The sequence below is a fragment of the Vanellus vanellus genome (assembly GCF_965231255.1).
Source record: "Vanellus vanellus genome assembly, chromosome: 1".
Taxonomy (NCBI): Eukaryota; Metazoa; Chordata; class Aves; order Charadriiformes; family Charadriidae; genus Vanellus; species Vanellus vanellus.
This window is the reverse complement of record NC_138905.1, coordinates 148,874,600-148,890,298: the sequence shown is the minus strand read 5'-3', so window position 1 is coordinate 148,890,298 and position 15,699 is coordinate 148,874,600. Positions and strand designations below refer to the sequence as shown.

General features: G+C 38.8%; 1 protein-coding gene across 1 annotated transcript in view; it reads left to right on the top strand.

Moving 5' to 3' along the window:
* The window catches only part of INPP4A (inositol polyphosphate-4-phosphatase type I A), a 137,399-nt gene extending 124,284 nt beyond the window's left edge, over window positions 1-13,115 (top strand). Inside the window, exons 26-28 of the mRNA XM_082496840.1 lie at window positions 3,084-3,196; window positions 3,545-3,699; window positions 12,636-13,115. Of these exons, the coding sequence (XP_082352966.1) occupies window positions 3,084-3,196; window positions 3,545-3,699; window positions 12,636-12,768 (401 nt within the window). The 3' untranslated portion in view covers window positions 12,769-13,115. The remainder of the gene's footprint in view (window positions 1-3,083; window positions 3,197-3,544; window positions 3,700-12,635) is intronic.
* Window positions 13,116-15,699: the final 2,584 nt, after the last annotated feature.

The following is a 15,699-nucleotide window of genomic DNA, read 5'->3' as shown; positions in this document are numbered from 1 at the left end:
GATTCAAGAGGTTTAAAGGTCAGTCTGATTAACTTTCCTTTTTTAATTTACTTTTACTTTAAATCTCTAAGTGGCATTATGTACTGTATAAACATGCAGCTAGGCAGTTAGATTGCTGTGAGGGGAAGGCATAAAAGTGACAGTTTTTGGTCATGTTCTCTGCACCTATGATAACCTGCACAGAGAGCAACTGCCAGTTTTTAGGAAGTCAAATCACTTTTCCTCTGCTTATCCTTTGGCATTTGCCTATAATTGCTGCATCTGCAGCAAGCAACAGAGAAGTCTAACACCTGGAAGAGAAACCATAGCTATAAGCTTGAATTTCACTGATTATATAGGAAAATTAATTAATTAATTCTAGGCACTGCAGAATTTCTAAGAAGTGAATTACTGTCTTAGCTTTATTAGCTCCCTGTCCTTGTTCCATTAGCTCTCCTTTTGAAATACTTGGGAAGATGGTCTGTGCACTCTTTTTATTTAAAGGCATCCCTTTATTTCTAGGAGTAGAGTTCAAGCAGAGCAGTCCAGGATAGGCACAATATTGCTAACCATAGAATAGAATTATAGGTTCATTGAGGTTGGAAAAGACCTTTAGGATCATCAAGTCCAACTGTAAACCTAACACTGCCGAGTCCACCACTAAATCATGTCCCTAAGCACCACATCTACACATCTTTTAAATACCTCCAGGGATGGTGACTCAACCACTTCCCTGGGCAGCCTGTTCCAATGCTTGACAACCCTTTCGGTGAAGAAATTTTTTCTAATATCCTATCTAAACTTCCCCTGGTGCAGCTTGAGGCCGTTTCCTCTTGTCCTATCACTTGTTATTTGGGAGAAGAGACTGACCCCCACCTCGCTACAACCTCCCTTCAGGTAGTTGCAGAGAGCGATAAAGTCTCCCCTCAGCCTCCTTTTCTCCAAGCTAAACGACCCCAGAACCCTCAGATGCTCCTCATAAGACTTGCATTCTAGAGCCATCACCAGCTTTGTTGCCCTTCTCTGGACATGCTCCAGCACCTCAATGTCTTTCTTGCAGTGAGGGGCCCAAAACTGAACACAGTATTCATAGAATCGTAAAATTGTCTAGGTTGGAAGGGACCTTGAAGATCACAAAGTCCAACCGTCAACCTAACACTGCCAAAACGACCACTAAACCATGTCCACAAGCACCACATCTACCCATCTTTTAAATAACTCCAGGGATGGCGACTCCACCACTTCCCTGGGTAGCCTGTTCCAATGCTTGACAACCCTTTTGGTTAAGAAATTTTTCCTAATACCCAATTTATACCTACCCTGGCATAACTTGAGGCCATTTCCTCTTGTCCTGTTGCTTGTTACTAGCGAGAAGAGGTCGACCCCCCACCTTCCTACAACCTCCTCTCAGGTAGTTGTAGGGAGCAATAAGGTTTCCCCTCAGCCTTCTTTTCTCCAGGATAAACAACCCCAGTTCCCTCAGCCACTTCTCATAAGACTTGTTCTCCAGACCCTTCACCAGCTTTGTTGCCCTTCTCCAGACACGCTCCAGCACCTCAATGGCTTTCAAGGTGGGGCCTCACCAGTGCTCAGTACAGGGGGACAATCACTTCCCTAGCTAGACCTGCTGGCCACACTATTCCTGATACAGGCCAGGATGTCATTTGCCTTCTTGGCCACCTGGGCACACTGCTGGCTCATGTTCAGCTGGCTGTCAACCAACGCCCCCAGGTCCTTCTCTGCCGGGCAGCTTTCCAGCCACTCTTCCCCAAGCCTGTAGTGCTGCATGGGGTTGTTGGGACCCAAGTGCAGGACCCAGCACTTGGCCTTGTTGAACCTCATACCATTGGCCTCGGCCCATCGATCCCCTTTCAACCCTCAGCAGATCAACACTGCAGCACAGCTTGATGTCGTCTGCAAATTTAGTGAGGGTGCACTCAATTCTCTCTTCCAGCTCAATGATAAAGATATTAAACAGAACTTGCCCCAATACTGAACCCTGTGGAACACCACTTGTGACGGGCCACCAACTGGATTTAACTCCATTCACCACAACTCTGTGGGCCCTGTGATCCAGCCATTTTTTTACCCAGTGAAGAGTATGCCTATCCAAGTCATGAGCAGCCAGTTTCTCCAGGAGAACGCTATGGGGAATGGTGTCAAATGCTTTACTAAAGTCTAGGTAGACAACATCCACAGCCTTTCCTTCATCCACTAAGCGGGTCACCTTGTCATAGAAGGAGATCAGGTTAGTCTAACATACATACTGTTTGCTGTGAGAAGATGTGTAGTCCAAAAATAAAATTTAATATATCATCCATGTGGTGTTCTTTTTGTCACATAGTCATTTTTTAACAGTGCATACCTCCTTATTTATCCAGTCATAGCTTTAGTTGGTGTCCTCTGTAGCTACCCCTTTTAAAAAAAAAGTAAAAAAGATGACCAATTTAATACTTCTTATTGATTGTCTTGAGTATCTTGCTACATATGTAAGAAATTATGTGCAACACTTTGAACATACGACTACTGAAAGCGCTCTGAAATATTGAAAAATTTTAACTGATTTATTTCCACTTAGTGAAATCTTAATAAACAGATCATGGCAGTGTGGTGTCCTGTCGGAGACAGTGTTTCTTGTAACTGAAAACTGGCCAGCTTGCAAATTTAAACTTGAAAATGTGAGCAGAATATAAAATACCTTCAGAATTTCTGTGGAGACGTGCATGATATCCTATCACCTCTGAGGGGTGATAATATAGACAGTTACATGTTTATATACAGTTCTGAATAGTTTGTGAAAGCAAGTACATCTGTGACACACAAACCAAGATACTATACCAGTCTTGCTTCCTTTGTTCACTCTGTTGTTATATTGCTGTCAGATTCTGAGCCCCTGAAGTTTTAAATAACCTGGATGTATATTTCCAGTTGAGTTTAATTAAACTTGAATCTGTTTGGTTGGTGGTACTAAGTTTATTTTTGTAAGCTTTGGTAGTTTCACAAAAACAGTATTGTGTTTACAGCAGGCGTATAGGAACACTTTCCACGTAACTTATCTCTGTAAAAGTGTTGAATAAGTGGAGTTCATTTTGTTTGTTTTATAGGTCTACCTCGATCTCGTAGTCAGACGTGCCTGCCTGAACTGTTAAGATTTCTGGGACAAAATGTACATGCAAGGAAAAATAAGAATGTTGATATCCTTTGGCAAGCTGCTGAGGTATTTATTAATCTAAGCGTCTCTGCCTAGTTCAGTTGATTTTCTGTATGCATATGAATTTTCCCTTTTTTTATTACCGATATGTTTGAATTTCTTCATTTGCTTGCATAAAGCTTGGAAATGCTGCCAGGTTAAACCTCCTCTAGAATGAGACATGGGGAGATAAAATGTATTTTCCACATCAGTATTTTCCCTACAACTCATGCAATGAAATTCTGCTTTCTCAAAGATGACAACTCTTGACATCGAAGTCCTACGCAATATTTGTGTCTCTAGAAGTACAGGTGTGTTCTCTGACAGAAGGTTATGCATGAGGAAGGAATGATGAATTGTATATCCTATTTCTAGATATGCCGCAGACTAAATGGTGTTCGATTTACAAGCTGTAAAAGTGCCAAGGATAGGACTGCCATGTCGGTCACGCTAGAGCAGTGTTTGATCCTACAGCATGAACATGGAATGGCTCCACAGGTCTTCACCCAGGCTCTGGAGTGTATGAGGAGGTAAGAGTTTGACTGCGTCACTTATTCCTAAATGAGGAACCATGCAAACTGTAGAGGAGTGGTGGTCTCTGTTTCTATCAAAAGGAAAAAAAAGTAAAATGAAGTCAGAAAGTGGCAAAACTGGCTGCTAGAATTCATCCCTCCCTTGCATGTATTAGTGGGTTGCATATGCTAAAGCTGGTTGTTACCAGATTTGCATCAGATGGGTTTTAGTTTTCAGTAGTGAATCAGGAGTTTTCAGAGAAGCATGTAAAAATGTGTTGTCAATTAATGCTGAGCTTACAGAACAGGAAACTGGTGCTTCTTTGAAAGTTGTTTAGTGCTGAGGTTACCTGAACTGTCATAGCACTGGATTTCTGAGTTCTAGATCAGGCAGATTTCTCAGGGATGACCTGTCTTTTGCTCTTGGAAACACAGACACCTGCAGTTTGCACTGGCTTACCATGTGTCTTCTTTAGCAATGAAACACTGCTCACTGGGTGAAATGTCAGTATGGGTGTTTCACAATACAGCAACCAAGTTTCATCACAACATGTCAGTGTGCTGTTGTCATATCAATATAGTGATGTTCTGTATTCCGAAGCAGCAGAGATGTTTGCAGAATTAAATACTGTACAAAAAAAAAAAAAAAAAAAAGAAAATCTGTTTACTGTTGTTCAATGCCTTGTTTCAAGCACTGCTGGAAAACTCCGTAACTCACATACCAAAAGAAAGGATAAGAAATCTAGCTTTAGTCTTTATTGATGTAGTTCAACAATGCTGTTCAGTCCTGTTCTTCAACATTCACTCTTACCGAATGTACTGTACTGTGTGTCTTCTCACCAAATTCTCTAGAGTGTTCAATTCTCTTATCCTTTCTGTATGTTTTTGCTGTTTGACCCTTTCTTACTCTTCAGTTACCTAGAAGGAAAATGTCTCTCATAATAACACTTGCAGCCTCTTACACTAATAATTTGGGGTTTATATCTACATCTAATTGGATGTCACTGGACTTTTTCATTTTCACTTTTTTTCTGCGCTTTGTGCTGCATTGTTACAGAGTTAGTACAGTACATGAAAACTGCATCCAGAGACTAATTAAACCTTGGAACAGCTTTGTGAGGGAGAAGTTATTAATTTAAAATGGAGCTAAGTGGCTCTCCAGTATCTTTATTTAAATTATGTAACTTGTTGACTTTGACATCTGAGAGAAAAAAAGCCTTGTTGCACAGTTTATTAGTAAAACTGAAAATGGAATGGGTATCATACTAGTAATCTTGTTACTTTCTTTAAATTAGTTACTGAGTTAATGTTTTTTTTAAGTCATGGACACAGTAGAGACAGAGGTTAATAACAACATTGTTTTGGACCTTCAGACTATCAATTTAATATGACACAGGATCAGATAAAATATTGACCCAAGAAAGGCATTGCTTTATGTTGACCTACACAGGGATATTGAAAGACAGCCAATTTAATCAAAAACCTTTGGCTCGTATGGTCTAGCAACATCAGGGACTTGCTCTGACAGGTGAAAGACATGACTTTCTCTTCTGTTAAATCTTTGACTGAGAGAGATTATGCAAAACAAATACTGACTAGTCTGAAGGAATACTAAGTTTATACCATTCTTCAAGCCCATCACTCTTTCTTCCTCACATCTCATTGGTCTTTGGGGTAGATGGTTGTGTTTTTAAAATTATTTGCCAGTTCTGCTCAGGAACAATGGTACAGAATTAACGAAGCTTAACAAGAGAGATAGGATTAAGGAACAAATATGTGTAGGAGTCCAACTCCACCCAAACCCATTTCAGCCGGGACAGGATGACCTGACCTAGATCACAGACATAGGAAGTGAAAGGGTAGAAAATTGCTTCCAGGGCATTCAGAAAACTTGCTTTTTCTTTTAACTTGGGTCTTTTATTTGTGTAACTGTACTGGAAAAGGGAGGCTTGGTTCAGTCTTGAAGAATTCTGGAGTTTCTGGGGCAGTTGGAAGGACAGGGAAGAAGTACTATTAAGTTGTGGGACTCAAAGTACTTTCATCTCTTCTCTGCTGGTAACTTTCCAGAGAAGAAAAGCATCCTTGCTTACACTGCTCTTGAAAAATTAAGAAAGCGCCCTCTTCTTCCAGGTGAAGTTGGTCTTCAGGGTTGTTAATTCCCACTTACTCTTCCTCAGGGCCTTCCTTTCCTTCCTAGTCTTGTGACAATTATGTGTCCATGATGATTCTGTTCAGTGAGCATGGACATCACAGAAAGAACACTGAGTGCTTGTAGATTCTTGTAGAAATTCAGATACAAGTTTGTGGCTTTCACCTTAGAAACAGATATCCTGTTAGAATAAACTCACTTTTCGGTAAATAAGTCCCATGCTAACTCACAGCCTACAAATAGTAAAATCATGATGATACGTCTGGAAGTCCAAGCTACAGAGGAAGTGACTACCTGGCCAGTAAAGGCCACTCAAGAGTCAAAGTCCAACTGGATCACATAGCCTCTTCCATCCACAGCAGTGCCAACACTCCCCACTAGACCTGTGATTCCCTGCCCTCCCTCTCCCTACCAGATTACTGTCCTGTCAGTACGCCAGTGGAGCTGTTTGTATGAATGTGCTCTAATCCAGTTTCAGTCAAAATCAGCCTGAGTAGCAAAATCCTTTACAGGTTTAAGGTAGCCCAGCTCATTTTCATTAAACCAATTAGGGAGTTGCAACACAAGCAGTTCAGCCAACAGAGAAGAGCTGTCTCTAATAGGGGCTCTTGAAAAGCAGCTGGAAATAGGGTAAGGGAAGTAATCCCTTCTAGCTGCTATGGTGCTGACTAAAAAGACTACATAATAAAGCCCTGGCAGTCATGTTTAGTAATGACCACTCACTGCAATAAAAAAGCCATGATAAAAGGCTTGCTTGGATTTCTTCACTGTTTGACCTGTTTTAAGAATAAAATTGTGGTGTGTTGACTTTGACCACCTGCCAGACGCCCACCCAACTGCTCTCTCACTCCCCCTCCTCAACAGGACAGGGGGAGAATATGTGATAAAGCTTGTGGGTTGCAATAAAGATCAGAGAGATCCTTCGCAGGTTACTATTACAGGCAAAACAGACTCGACTTTGAGAAAATTAATTTATTGCCAATAGTTTTGGATGGTGAGAAACAAAGACAAAAATTAAAACACCTTCCCACCACAACCCCTTTTTGCCCCAGGCCCAAGTACTTCACTGCTTCATTCCCAACTACTCTACCTCCTCCCCACATTGAGCAGTGCACTGGGGTGGGGAATGGAGGTTTGTGGTCAGTCCATAACAGCTCCTCTCTGCTGCTCCTTCCTCCTTGTACTCTTCCCCAACTCCATTGTGGCTCCTTCCCATGGGCTGCAGTCCTTCAGGATAAACCTGCTCCTGGATGGGCTCTCCACAGGCTCCAGTTTCCTTCAGGAAATATTCACCTACTCCACTGTGGTCATCTCCACAGCTGCAGGGGAATCGCTGCTCCAGCACCTGGGGCACCTCCTCCCCTCCTTCCCTGACTTTGGTGCTCACGGAGCATCTTTTCCCATCTTTCCTCACTGCCATGCGGTGTTTTGTCTTTTCTTACGCAAGGGTAAGGGGTTCAGCCGTGCCTGGTGGTGGGTCCACTGGAGCCGACTGGAACTGGCATGGGGCAGCCCCAGCCTCTTCTCACAGAGAGGATTCCCATACGCAAGCTGGATTTGCTTTGTCTCTTTACCCTCTCCTAGAGGTAGTCTGCCGATGAATGTTTTTATTTACTGCACAATTTGGTATATTTGGTATTTTCAAAAGGTGACTTTTCACCCCTCAGGTGGCAGCATCTACACGGGCCAACAGTGACAAGGAAAGCACTTTCCAGCTCTTGCCTCCATTCTCACTGTATGTGTCTGTGTCTATGTCTTTGTGTAAAATTGAGTAGCTTGAGACGAATTTTTAATGGTAGAGATGTGGCACGTGATGTTCATAACATCATCTTGTCATTTTGAGCCTTTCTTCCTTCTTTCCCTCTCCCATTGTTTTACTTCCTTAGCAATATCGTAAAACACTTTTCCTCCTCCAGACTATTCATCCATCACTTTGCAGACGGCATTAGCTTTCCACTTCCTGATTGTCCTGATCACACACAGCCCCCCACCACCCCACCCCTGCCGCTACAAAGATAATTGGGATTTGTAGGCATCACAGCCTGCCCTTATCCGGTGTAGGCACCAGCAGTGAAAACGTATTTTGATCACCAATTTGGATGTGTTAATCCAGATCAGAAATAGAGTTGGTTTAGTTCCCTGCCCACCTAATTCCATTTGACTTGAAGTGTCGCCAGCATCTGAAGGCTGTTTTTCTCTTTCACCACCTCCAGGGTATCTCTGATGTCTTCCAAGAATTTGTCTGTTGGTTACCTAACCTTGCTACAGAACCAGCAAGGTTATGTATCCCCTTTTATGGATGGAGTGAGTACACTTGTTCTAACAGGATCAGGCTCACAGGTTGCATTTAGTTGTTGCTTTGTAAACTAAAAATAGTGTTGAACTGCACAGGGTATAAGAGTAATCCAAAATGAAACACCACGCTACAAAGCCTCGGGTGACCTGAAGAGGTGTTCTCCACTGTAGGCCTTTGGTGCTCAAAGCAATGTAGAAAGCAGGGGCATAATGAGATGGGCTGTGCAGCATGTCTTGCCTTCACATGCATATATTAAGGCACTTCAGAAACATGCATTTTGGAGAGCATATTAATACACACCGGAATTCATGCTGAAGCAGAAAAATAAGTGGGTGGTTTGGGGTTTTTTGTTTACATATTGAGCAGGTAGTCAAAAAGTTAAATTATTTCACTGCGGCCTACATGGAAAGATGTTTGAAAGGGTCAAATACTACAATGGTTATTCATGTTCAGCTTGCTTTTCAGAGCTCCACTTCTTTGCAGCATGCGGAAGCATGGCAGAGCAGCATGGGATATTATTGCTTAGTAATCTGAAAGAGTGAACATGGAAAACCATTTATGTTCAACCTACATGTGTTTATTTTCAGTAGACTACAGTACTTCTTTCTTATTTTTCTCTTTTATTCTCTTTCCCTCTCCTTATTTCTGTAATTGTGCTGATACATATTTTTGAGATGTTTTTCCACTCTTTCTTTACTTCATCTTCTGGTTTTGTTGTGCTTTCTTCCATGTTTTTTCATTTTCTTGACCACCTTGTGTTGCCATCTCTTTTTATCCATTCATTTGCATGTTTGTCTTCCTTTCTGTTTTATTTTCCCTCCTCCCAACCTTCTTCCTTTTCGCAGCATTGGAACACGGGAGGTAGTCACCCAGAAGAACTTGAGTGGCTTGGTGCCCATCCGAGATTTCAGACTAGATCCCAGCCTCCTCTACTCTATTCCTTTACTAGCTCTCAGCCCCAATTTACTGATTGTGTGGCTGTTTCTGAGCATAGCATACCTGGTGGCCAGATTACGTTGCAAGTGAAGATAAAGTTTAAAAAAAAAAATAAAATGCTTGAATGTGTATTGCCACTTGGTACCTGCTGGACAAAGGAATGTGTCATAGCATTGTCTGCCAAGAATTATTATTATGCCTTACAATTTTACGTTTCTATTGTACTAAACTGTAAATATACATCAAATTATTTTATCAAAAATAATTGTATCGAAACTTTAAATTATTGTTCTGCTTTCAGTGCTTGTAACATAGTCTGACATTGGCCTGTTACCTCGTTACTTTAGCCAGCCTGAAGATCTCTTACCAAATATAGTTTTGTGTTACTTGTTTCATGTATTCCAGAGAAAGGAACTCTGTCTGAAAAGAATTTGTATCTTTTTGTATATTTAAGGTGTATGCTAATCTTGCCTTTCATTTTTACGAGGTATGAAGGGAAAAATAAAAACATGGGTGGGGTTTATAAGAAATTGTAAGAAATTTATTTAAAGAAATATACAAATTTCTACCTTTATTTCAAAGCATAATATCCAATTTACATTACTGAACAGTTTGTAGAACCATAGTCTTGTTCCTTTCTCATGGTTAAGTATGTTCTAATAGACTAGTGTACCTACTCAGAAAACAACTTGCGGTGCGCTGCATGCAGAATTCTTTCATTCTGTTTGTAGATCTGCATTTTGTAATGTATTAAAGACATAAAGGGAATGACTTGTGGTTAGGAAGAGGATGTAATTGGCATTAGCCTGCTAATGATCCATTATCTGTTTCAGGTGCTCTGTTATAGAACTTATTCTGAAACAGGGTCATTATCATCCTAGAAATTAAAGATATTGGTCTTTAATGTTTCAGGCAAGAAGAGGGAGGTATCAGTTAGCTCTTTTAGTAGGTGGGTTTGAGGTTTTCCATTGGGCTTTGTTTTAATTACACTAATATTATTTTTATTTCCATTTTTAAGTGTTGGACAGCTTTAATAAATTATGATGTTGATAGTGACTTAGAGATAAACAAATGATGATAAGTTAACATTTATTTAAGTGGTGAGACTAAAGCGGTTTATCTAGTTTAGTCATGCAGATTAACTGCAGATGAAATTTCATCATCATTTATATATAACATCAAACTGTGAGAGGCCTATTTAAACCAAAAGATTTTGTTGATGCAGTGGTCTGGCAGAGCTTGTCAGTAGCAATAGCTGATCAAAAAAACTAACCTCATTTAATGTAGTTTGCTAAATTCATGAAGGAATTTACTTCGCTTGGTGCCTGAGATGACAGAAAATTGGGCTTCTGAGGAGAACTCTTACAGTACTGTGATTTCTATTTTCTACTATTATTAAGTCGCTCAAAAACATAGGTAGCTATAGCTTTTATTAACAATTTTAGTGGAATTTGAAAGCTTCTGAGAGAGGTAAGCTTAAAAAAAAGAAAAAAAAAGCACAGGTAGAATAAAAATGAGAATAAAATCCTAAATTTGGTGACTATTCCAACTAAAAAAAGTATGTGGTTATATTTTTGTCTTCATGAAATCAGACTGTACAGTACACTATCTCCTGGTATTTTTCCTCACTATTCTTCCAATTTTGTTTTTAAAAGAAAAAAAACATAGAAAGACATACATATATATTACATATACTGATATATATTTAAGCATGTATCCTATTTATTTTTAGCTGCAATGAATTTAGGTAAATCCTTACTGCTGATGAGATTTAAAATCATGGTATGATGGTATTGGACATATCCATGTCTTCTGCGACTGTCATTAGGGTTGCAGTAAGACTGCCCTTAAATTCATCTAGAATGAAAGCCTAAGCTTTTTGAAAACAGAGTCGTTTTTTTTCTTTTTTTCTTCAACTTTGGTGGGGACAAGTTTTCATCTTTTTTGCTTTTTTAGCTTGGTCTGTGCTTTTGTTCAGACATTCAGATTTAAAATGTTGTAGTCCACACTGCTTATGTGCCTCCAGCAGAAGTAACATGGCACATGAAATGACATGTGAAATACATCTTTGTCACCATCTCTGTGCTCCACCTGTGCCATAGAGGGACACATGCAATAACCAGATGCAGTTAAATGAGTTATGAACAGAATGATTCACTTTGGAGTGAAAATGCTCATCTGGCATCCCATATATGCTATTTAAACTTACTGTTTTTATTAGTACACTGAACTAAAATTTGTGCAAATTTTTGATTAATTTGACTGCAACAACCTTTGGGGTAGGGGTGTGTGTCTGTAAAACACAAAACAATGACGTAAAAACAGTGTCATCAGAGACAATCCATTCTACAAAAGGCAGTCACAGAATGTGCTACGGAGACAAATTTCAAACTTAAACTGTTTCTTAGAGCAAAATGTTACAATGTTTTATGAAGTTAAACTAGGAGGTACATACAGAACACAGTTACAGTCAGTTTAATTAACCACTATTAGAAGAACAGTGAGGTCAGTAAGAGCAGAGAGCTTTCAAACTGAACTGGAATCCAAACCCCCCTTTTGAATCAGATGACCCCAGCTTACCTGATGCAGCAGTCATCTCCAAGATAGGAATAACGTGACATTTCCACCATTAGATGGTGTACTGTGCACTTTTCCATGAAGTTTGAGTATGAAATCATCGTTTAGGTATCAGTTCTCTATCAGGGAAAGACACTCTCCTGCAAGCCTAAGCTGATTTATAATATATATATAAAAGATAGTGCTTCCTCTTTGTATGTCTGTTTTTCGATATAATCAAAGGAACTCTGAAGTAGATTTACAAGTGTAAAGAAGCCTTATAACTGGAGTAGTTTTTTATTGTAGCACAGAACCTCTTTGTAATGTGGGGCAGTTGCACCAAAACACTGGGTAAAAGTTCAATTTTGCACAGCTTTGTTTCATTAGGGTGATGACTGTCAAGGCAGCCAATCATTTTTTGCACCCACACAAAGCTGCTATTTCATGATTAAGACTTTTTTTAGAGTATGTTGGTTTTCAAGTCAATTTATGCATGCAGAGATAACTGGAAAGTAATTATTTTTGTATCAGCTCTAATCATTAAGTAAGTACTGATAATACTGACATACAGGGAACAATAAAATTACTTTAAAGTTCTTATTGAGAGATCAGCAGCTTTTCTTTTTCAGCTTAATGTATTAATAAATTAGCAGAACTGATTTTAAGCAATCTCTTGGGATCCCTTGTGCAATGAAGCGGCATGTGAACTCCACAACAGTGTACCCTGAAATACATGAAACCATCGTGAAAGAACTTTTTCCGTAGATGTGCTGCTGCTTTTTAGAAATGCAAAACTAGCAATCAAACATAGCATGTGTCCATTCTGTGTGCTGCTTACTAGCATTGTATGATGAGTCATCATTTTTAATATTTGCAGTGGCAAATTAATTAAACGCTCATTAAATTTAACCAACTTTTTTTTAATGCTATAAAATAACCAGTTCATTTCATCTTAGTTTAAGTCTTTTTTTTTCCTTTTTACTGCTGTCATTTTTTGTGCTTGTTTTTTTTCCCCAGTGAGGGTTGTCGGCGAGAAAATACAATGAAGAATGTTGGATGTCGCAAGTATGCATTTAATTCCCTGCAACTGAAGGCTTTCCCAAAGTATTACAGGCCTCCAGAAGGAACTTATGGAAAAGTTGAAACATAAGCATACTTTGTCCTTTAATTGCTGTTCCATTAAAACATGTGGATACACTCTAGATTAATACATGATTTTGTCATCCAGAAGAGATAAATAACCTTTTTGTACATTTCGCTAGGTTATACAGAGCATGTTACTTACAGAATTGGAATCTATAGTAACAATTATTCTGACACCTTAGCTTGAGAATAGTGTGATGACTCTGCCCGTTTAAATAGCCTTCAGTGTATGTAAGATGAACAGATATTGTGCTACTTAATAATTACCTATATGCAAATAGCTAGGTACCTCCTGGATGGGCAAGGACTCTAGGAACGGCATTTAGGCAGCTGTTTCACATAACATCTTTTTGTACTGAGTTGACTTGAGATTGAGCTTTTCATAAACTTTTTAAAACTGAGAGTAAAACTCAAAAGTTGTAAATAAAAAGGGATTGGATCCTAGACAGTCTAATAACTGTAGGATGCATTGTTACAATCAAGAAACAGAAGTTTAACTTAAAAAATCAGCACAATAAAAGCCAGGAGTATAAATTGTTTTACTGTGTATAGGATGCCATCTTCATATATGAAATTAACAATACATAAAAGCCCAGGCATATGAGGTCTAGTTCTAGTTCTATCCAAATAAAACAAATTCCTGTCATCTTTGGTAGATAAGGTCTTGGGCACACATCTTAAATGATTTAAAAAAGTGTTTCAGAAACATAATGATGCTTAATCATTAATGCCAGCAACAGCTCCTTCTGCCCTTCCCCCCTATAAGGCAAGTGCAACTAGCAAGTTGCTAATGTTGCACGTGACATGTTTGGTATGTTCCATGGTATTGTATATTAATTAACAGATTTTTACCCATGGCTTTTTATATGACTTCTGGATTGTAAGCATTAGTATCTTGGGGGTTACATTTTTTTTGATTGGTGTTTGATTCCCCCCCCCATATCAATTTTGTATGTCAATACAAAAATCCTCAAAGTGCCCGATGCATCCCCGTTACTCCATAACCAAAATTGGATTCTGTTTACCTTTGCATTTTACCTGGGCAGATATTCAGAATCCTGAGGGGAGAAGTATGACTGTCTTCAGGATATTTCTAAGGAAAGTAGGGATGCCTCATGTTGATAGAAAGAAACTGCTCATGTGCTACTGCTAATGCATGAGAACCACAGATGCGTTCAACCTTATGACTAAAGTGATCAGTTTGACAGTATTTGATAAAAAATATTCAACAGATCTCCTTGGAAATAATCTCCCAAAGAATGCTTTTGAAGCTAAGATACCTTTTTAAAAAGCAGCTAAACATTAACTTCCAAATTTTAACAGGATTAAGTCATCTCTAGCTAGCTTCGTTCAGCACACTGTGCCCTTTCCTTCTTGGTTTCCAAGGATGTAAGTTTTAGAATAGAAAAATCTGCCCATTTATTCTTGTGAGAGTAGCAACAGCCAGGTAAGTATATGGCTGTTTTCTGATTTCTTTCTCCCTCTCACTGATGTTTGTCTGTGCTGTCACTGCTCTATCAATCAGTCATGTTCATTCTGCTCCCATATAGGTTTTGGGGGTTACAGGTCTAGCAGTTTTTGCATTTTGCTTTTTGCAGTTTAACACTGAGCAGCATGTCACAAAGCCAGGTCAGAGAGTTCTGCTGAACTACGTTGTTACCATTATTTCAGTCTCTCTAGGATAACACAACACTGAATTCTGTGCAAAATCAATGTACCTGCCCCATGTCTGAACAAATCATCTACAGCAGAACAGTCTCTTTGAAATTTTACAAACCCTATTTGCCAATGAATAAATAAGTGTTGATTTTGTTTTATTTTTTGTTAATATGTAAACAAATATATGGTGAAAAACTTTTCAGTGGGATCTCCTTAGGCATGTTACTCCATTAGTTCTGCTCAACCTTTAGTCCCCAGCCCATTATTAAATGCTACATTTATTTTTGTATAAACTATACTCTTTATATCCCTTAGTTTTTATGAGTTGATAATTTTATTTTGTATATTTCAGACATAGTTAATTATATTTTAAGTCCTGTATTGTTACACTAAAAATCTTCCAATGTTCAGCTTCACACAAAAATAACAAGAGGTCTATTGTAACAATTAGCAGAGCCACTCTCTTAGACTGTGGCCAACAATCATTAGATCTACCCTACAGCTTAGCGATCTTTTATTTATTTTGTATACCAATGTAATCAGAAGAAGTTGCTGAATTTTGTATGTGCGTGGTTTTTGCTCACCTTTTTACAGCGGTGGAATACCAGTCTCAAGTACTGCATTATTCTGTTTAAAATATTCTGATTTCAGTATGCTTACGTGTAAAACATTGTTGTCCAGCAAACATTTTATATAGAGGACATTGTCACTACATGCACATCGACGGGCTTGTTTAAAGGGCGTAATGAACAGTAAGATCTCGAGCAGTTCATCGAAAAAGAAAAACTGTGAAACTTGAAAATCACATAGGATGCTTCACAAGGGTGAAGTAAGCTTTTCTGTTGCACAGGAGAGGCAAATTTAAGGATTACTGTAAAATGAAGTTCTGTCTAATGTTCTTTTTTGAGTACATTTTTTAAATTATAAAACATACAAAGGTGAAAAAAAGAAAACTGTTGCCAAGTATGTTCTGTGTATGTTCTGTGAAAGTACCTACAGCACAGTTGCCTTTTGTTTCATTTATACATGTAAAATTATTGTATGATACAACACTGTTTTGTCCCAACACAACTGTATTTGCCAAGCTTTGTGCATTGAAATATTTTTATTTATTTGTTTTTGAGCAGTATTAATATATCAAAAACATGGCTACTGTTTTATATATTCTAGTTCATCCAATCCATGTATGCTGTAAATGTGCTAGTCTTTAGGATGAAAACCAATAAAGAACTGACAAGAATAACAAATGGTGGCTTACTTTTAATGTGTTTGTGGTAAA